The 7,300-nt window shown below is 42.5% G+C and overlaps 1 protein-coding gene across 1 annotated transcript in view; it reads right to left on the bottom strand.

Moving 5' to 3' along the window:
- Positions 1 to 1,871: 1,871 nt before the first annotated feature.
- The window catches only part of ZNF217 (zinc finger protein 217), a gene marked incomplete at its 5' end in the record, with an annotated part of 12,335 nt that continues 6,906 nt past the window's right edge, over positions 1,872 to 7,300 (bottom strand). Inside the window, 3 exons of the mRNA XM_025039748.1 lie at positions 1,872 to 4,053; positions 5,754 to 5,979; positions 6,264 to 6,294. Coding sequence (XP_024895516.1) covers positions 5,776 to 5,979; positions 6,264 to 6,294 — 235 coding nt within the window. The remainder of the gene's footprint in view (positions 4,054 to 5,753; positions 5,980 to 6,263; positions 6,295 to 7,300) is intronic.

The raw sequence follows: 7,300 nt of genomic DNA on the forward strand, positions 1-7,300 counted from the left end.
TAGTAGGATAAGGTAGGTAAGTCATGTATCAGCAAGAACCCAGGTTTTCAGAAAAATTGAATTTAAAATCAAAGTGAAAACATCTTAAAATCTTAATTTGAATTAGAAAACTGTGTAATTCATGGAGGTATTTGTTTTTGTAAAATATATACATACATATATACACACACATATATACATACATATATACATATGTGTGTGTGAGTCTAGGATAGATTCCAAATTAAAAGGGATTTTTGAGAGTCTATGACTAATCTTATTTTATGGAGGTAAAATCAAAGTGAAAACATCTTAAAATCTTAATTTGAATTAGAAAATTGTATAATTCATGGAGGTAGTTCTCTACATGGAGAAAGCAAGCCTAGGAGCTGAAGCAACCCAGTTGTAATGATCACCCCTTACCCACAAAACACCATTTCCCATAAAAGGAACTCTGGACACTTGGAGAAATAAGTCTCCAGGTCTGAGTCAAGAAATGTTCAAGATGAGCTCACAATATCTCGTCTCGTCGTGGCTAAAAGCTAAGAAGCCTTCAAACTGTGTCGTCCCAAACGCAGGGCCAGCTCAGAGCCCCTGTGGGCCAGAGACAGGAGACTCAGCATCAAATGATGCCTGCAACTGGTTAAAACGCATCACATGTCTAACAAGTTCATGCCAAAAAATTTCAAAGTTCATTCACCAGTCGTGTCTGGAAGATGTTGGGCACCAACTTGTTATTCCCGATGCTGGTTAACCAAGGAAAATCAAGGTTTACCCCTTCTTGTTTAAGCTGTATTTCAAGGTAACCAACAATCACAAGTGAGGTCTCTTTCATAGCAGGGGTCCCCAACCCCCAGGCCACAGACTGGTACTGGTTCATGGCCTGTTAGGAATCGGGCTGCACGGCAGGAGGTGAGTGATGGGGTGAGCGAGCGAAGCTTCATCTGTATCTGCAAATGCTCCCCAGCGCTAGCATCACCGCCTCAGCTCCACCTCAGATCATCAGGCATTATTAGATTCTCAGAGGTACCGGTCCCTGATGCCAGAAAGGTTGGGGACCGCTGCTTTATGGAGAAAGAATGACAGAACTTTGGGGAAAAAAACACCTTTGTAACATCCCTAATGTTCATCAATGGCTACTAAAACCCAAAGAAAGGCTGATGGGGAACTTTAAAATGGCTGGTTAGTGTGACATCTGAACCCACGGATCAAACTCAACACCACTGGAGGTTAGAAAGCCAAATACTGTGTGTGTACGGTGATGCCACGGGAAGTACACTACACAGCCTGCCTCTTCCCCAAAACTGAACTCGACTCTACTTTAAACCTCTAGATGTAATTTACTAGGTTTTAGGACATATAGAGGCTAGAAAAACAGGTTAGATGAAACCACAAATACGCAAGAAACCCAATCAAGAATGCGACAACTTCTATCGGACGAATGACTCAGTTTCTTCAAAAAATAAACCGTCTTGATGTGTGTGGGGGAAGGGAGGTTTAAATTAAAACAGGCTTAAGAAACATTAAGAAACCCGAAAATAAGCCAATGTTGTTTGCATCCCGACTGCAACTTACCACCCCTAAGACATTTTTGAGAAAACCCAGAAATGCAGACACGGAGGCTGGCTGCGAGAAATCAGTCCATTTAGCTTGGTGTGATCGTAAAAAAGCCCTTATCTGTTAAGAGAGATGCACTTAAGTATTTTAGGAATGAAATTAAACCACGCCTTTAAAATACTAAGGGGGGATTTGCAGAAGGACGCAAATTGTGGCTGACAAGGACAGGGGCGATCATCACACCCATCTCTCTGTTATCGTGCATGTTTAAGGTTATAATTATAAAATAATAAGAATCAGAAATCAGGAACACAATAAAGAGCCAAACCCAAGGATGCAAAACACCAAATCTATATTTACATCCACATATAATAACATAACTTTAAGCTGAAATATATCATAAATAAAACAAGTAATGTCTACTGTTTGACAACTTAAGTATCAACAATTAAAATAAATCAAACTGGAATGAAATAAATACATAAACAAAAATCCAACAGATTGTACCTCTATTATATGTACTGTTGTCTCAAAGAAAAAAAAAACATATAAAACCAGTAGTATCCCAATAGTTAATACTGATGGACAAAAAGGAAAAACATTCTGAAGTACAAGGGCTGTAAAAAAAAAAACAAAAAACAAAAAAAAACCTGGTTACTTTTATGCATTCAGTAATGTGGTTAGAAAGGAGAAATATGAAAGCCCCCAAAATTTCAGCGTAACACGAACTGACTTATTTTCAAATAGATTTGGTGATTTTTTTTTTTTTTAAACACGAGTTTAAATTTCAGCCCTCTATTATCACGTATCCCCTTTTAAGATTTACGTTTATAGTCAGAGCAAGCTTTCTGTAACACTCATCGGATCAGGCAACGATCAAGCCAATCATCTTGCAAATGTGTTCATCTTCAAAAATATGCTATAAAAGTGCAAAACTATGAAAACAAAAGATCTAGATTATGTACATATGGCTCAGCTTGTGAACAGGAAAAAAGGTTAATAGTGTACAATTTCCTGATACAAAGCACTTCATTGCGATGCCAGCAGACCGATCTCAAAATTAGGCCTCCCTCTCACGCGGGAGGTTAAGACTTCTCCGTCAAGTATGCTTCACGTTGCATAATGAAAACAGAAAACAAAACAAAAGATCAGGGTTCTTTTAGGACTCGACCCTTGCTCTACTAGAGAAGGGCGAGACAAGAAAAATTAACAGTGCAAATTTATTTTTGAAACAGTTGTCTTAATAAAATGTTTTGTGGTTGCTAAACCTAGAGTCTATTGAAGAAACTCAGCCGTGGACAGCAAATTCAGGGAACAAAAGTTTAAAACAGCTAGTAAGCCAAGTGGTGGCTATCCTCACTTCAAAACCCAAATTGAAAGTGTACTGAGAAAACGCTTCAAAACAAACAAAACTGGGAAGACAGATGAGGTCTCGAAACAGATTACCTCTTCCCCAGTCACCAGAAGGCTCGCTCGGCCAGCAGCTCCTTGTTCAGAATCAACGTGTCTCACCTGAGCATGTCCACTAGCAACTCAGATGCAGACACACCAACACTTCCAAATACAAACCTAAAATCTACCCCGAAACTTTCATTTTCCTTTAAAATTGCTTCCAATGTATGTAATTCACATGTATAATTTAGCATTCATATTTTTATCTACTAGTTTAGGCGAACACACGCCCCAAAAAAAACTGAATTTACCAACAAAAATGATTAATTTGGTAGGAAATTGAGTAACTTCACATACGACTTGGTATGTTTACTGGATAGCTGGCTGCTCCACAGAGGAAATGCTTCTCTGTGGACACACGCACGTAAAAGTCCCACGAACCAGCCCTCGGCAGAGGGCCATGGCCCTGGGCGCCTCCTCAGCCGACACACTGAGACTTGTAATAACAGGGCACCGAATTCTGAATGGCTGACCTCAATGTACGCAGCACATATTCATAGAGTCGATACTTCCATTAACAACTTTAAGACAACAACAGACTGCGGACAATTTAACATAATACAAATCATTGAGAAAAAATTTTTAAAAACGTACTTTTTAAATGAAAGCACAAATAGAAACTGCTCAAAGTGATGAGCTGCATGAGAGGAAAAGAATACACGTGGCATTTAAACAAGCAGGTTTACCACTTATATATTTACAGATTTTTACCTGAGGTGCAAGCATTATATACTTTTTCCCCACCCCGCCCCCCAACCCAAATGATTTTTTTTCAGCAGCGCTCAAGTATGCAAAAAAAAATCCACTTCTTATTTGGTCAATTCTAAAAAAAATATTATTCAGGGACAAAATAGAGATTTCCAGTCTCCATTTGTTTATAACCCAACTGTTCCAACTATAGTTTTTTTATTGCTATTTGATACAAAAGTTAACAGAACTTTACAAAACTGTAGTGTTCCTTATGTTATAATGTACAGTACAATCACAGCTTATTTCAGTAGCTTTCACCATTCGTTTTTTCAAAGGATGAACTAAATTTCACGGAGTACACACATCCATCAAGACCTAAGGAGGGAAAAAAGGTTTAAAAAGTGATTAATATAAAACCGAAAAGAATTTAGAAAGATCTTTTTATTAAAAAATGTATAATAAAAAAAAAAAAACTAAAGAAATTTAAATAGATTCCATTGAAGCTTGAATTTTGCAATGAAATTATCAGGAGACTAAACACACAATGCCATAGGACTGTGATGGTAACATAAACTTGACCTTGTTTTAACGAAGATGATTTAACCAAGAATCAGAATCGGTATCAGTGACAGTGAGTCTGGCAAAGCCAACTGCCACCTCCAAGAAACTATGGAAGTTTAAACCTTATGAAAGGAAAAGGTACGGCATGGACCAGGAGTAGTTAACAAATGACTTAGAATAACCTCCCTCCGGGAGGATGCATAAAACATTTACAACGTTACTGGTTCTGCCAACACCTATCGCGTATCAACGATAGTCCCAGCAGTGGGCTAGGCATTGAATGAAGGCCTCTCCTCCAAGCTCGGCTAGTGGCGGAAGTCGGACACGCAGGCGGGACGGGCGGAAATGGGTCTGACCCACGCGTGCAGAGAGGCACGATGGGAAGCCCCTAGCTCCCAGCGAACGTCTACAGAAATGACAGGTGAGCTGGTCCTGAAGTATCATAAAGGCCTGACAAAGAGGGTGCAGGAGGAGGTTGCAAGCAGAAGGAAAGGCCAGCAGAGAAGCCCGGGGGTGGCAGAAGAGGCCAGTGACGGGCTGGGTGTCACTGTGCACAAGCCAGTCTGTCACTAACGGTCTGCCAGTCCGGAGACTTGCACGTGGCCAGTGGGCCCACGTGGATCCCCGCGGAAACCGGAAGGAGAGATCCTGTCCTGAGCCACGCGTATCCCATCTCCGTATCTAGATGTAGCAGGCACTGCGTCTAGCAGGACTGCGCCATGAATACGCGGTGGTGGCCTGACAGGACGGGTTAGCTGGAGAGACCTGGAGCTGTCCCTTCAATGTGTGTCACGTGAGTCCTAGCGTAACTTACATACAGGTGCGCAGCACTGAGGACACTTGCTTGAATCTTCTGGGGTTACTCTCCGGTCAGACACACGTGCCACGTGAACCAAAAAGCCAAAATAAACCTCCCCTCGCCCAACAAAGATGTACAAAGGTCTGAATAAGGTCTTAACGGAAGGCTGGGACACAGGCTGGGGACCATGCAGAGCTAGGACGAAAACCAGGCAGAGTGGCGCGCTGGCAAGTGACATAATCCAAGTGTCGGCCTCCTCACCTGTGAAGTGTGTACAGGACATCCTGACCTGGGGGTCAGAAAACTTTTTCTGTAAAAGGGCCAGATGGTAAATATTTCCAGCCTTGCAGGCCATACGATCCTGTCACAACTACCCAACTCTGCAGCCACAGATAAACAGGTAACGAGGACATGGCCAGGTGCCAACAGAACTTTACTGACAACACAAGCAGAGAACAATGTTAATCTGAGCTACAGCCCCCTAGTGGGAGAAGGATTAAATAAGGCCGTGGTTATGAACCATTTCATTCAATGCCTGGCAGAACATAAATGCTTAGTCACTTCCAGTTGCTATTTACTGTTTCTATCTTGAGTACTCTTAAGTTTTAAAATACCTAAAAAGACAAATGAAAATAAAAAGCAATTCTAACTTATGTTATATTGGATAGATGGTTTATTTTCAACTCAATAAAATCAATGCATTACATATGCTCACCTTTCTTCCCCAAAATAGGAAGTCAAGTTTTTTTGTCATTTGGTCGATAATGTGCGTTCCCAATAAAATTCTCATAGTTTCTCTTTTGCAGCATGTTGCTAGATAAGTGTTGATATGACACAGGCCTTTTTCCTGGTTGAGAGAAAAAGTGTAAATAAAAAGGCTTTAGAATTCCAATCATTAGGTAAGATGTCGGTGGGTTGTTAAAAGTCAATTTTCGAAATTCCTAACTCTAAAAAGGTCGTCGGAACACACCCGTCACACGCATGCGTCATGTTATCGCTGCGATGTTTTTAAGTGCCATGAAGACATTCGTTACCACAGAATTGTAAGTTACTAAAGCTAAAGCCTTAAGCGCTAGGTTGTCATTAGAAGAATTAAAAAGCCAAAAGAAGATAGCAAGATGGTATTTTTTAAATCCACATCCCTCCCATGAACCAAAACGGTGTGGGTGGAAGAGGAGAAATGACAATGATCTAAGACAGACGTTCCTCGCCGCGCGCTTCTCACCCCAAGTTCTGACTCACGTCCACTCCAAGTGCTGAGAGGAAAATGGACGCTTTTAATCAAAAGGCAGCAAAACTTAATATTTCATCACAATTTTTATAAAAGTCACTGGAGTGTTGAAAGCAATTTTTTTTTAATTTGCTATCCGTACCAGATCAATTGGCATCAAGCTATCCTTGATGGAGTATTGTCACCACACGGAATCCTTAATTTGAAATTCATACAAAATGAGAGGCTTAACATGGACTTGTCTCTGAGGCCGCACGAACCAGCAGAGTTGACGTCCCACAGACAGGCGAGGTGGTTTAGCCACCACTGCCAAGTGGGACAGGCCGCCAGGACACTGCCATCCCCTCCTTTGCATGCACAGCATGTGCCAGACAGGGCTAAGAAACCGCTTCCTCCGTGAGGAAGCAGCGCTTTAAAAGCGTTTCCTCCACGGGGAGAACTCTGGAGCAATCTACAAGTGTAACAATTTGCATGTTAGGGGAAATAATGTCACTTTTAAAGTTCACTTAGTATTTCACAAGGGCGGTTTAATTCTAGAAGTCCTGACATCCAAACTGTTTAACCAGCAGCCTGACAGGTCAAGGGTCTTCGTGTGTTATTCACCACACCCCCTCTGGCCCATGCGACAACATGTGGCAGGGCTGCATGCAATTCGCGTTTCTCCAAGACGCATTTTCTGCTCTGAAGATCTGCACAGCCCAGTAGGGGTGCTAACGCATGGACAGAGGCACCCCGAAATCCAAGGGGGAGGGGGGAAGCACGCAGCACACCGCAGATGTGCAGAGGAGAAAGACAATGAGGACCGAGGCGAGGGCCCAAATGCCACCTGAGATTCCAACAGCAGAGAGGGCCAGACCAGTAGGTCTCAACCGTCTTTACTGTCACCTCCCAGGAGGAGAGGCCAGCCGGGAGGTAAACCCTGGGGAGTAAGGCCTTCTCCCGTGTCGCTGAGCTGCGAGGACCCCGAGCCGGCTGACTCGGGACGCCGGGGGCGCTCACCTTCCTGGCCGGCCGCGGCGGCGGGCGCGCAG

The sequence above is a fragment of the Pteropus alecto genome, unplaced genomic scaffold (assembly GCF_000325575.1).
Source record: "Pteropus alecto unplaced genomic scaffold, ASM32557v1 scaffold45, whole genome shotgun sequence".
Lineage (NCBI taxonomy): Eukaryota > Metazoa > Chordata > Mammalia > Chiroptera > Pteropodidae > Pteropus > Pteropus alecto.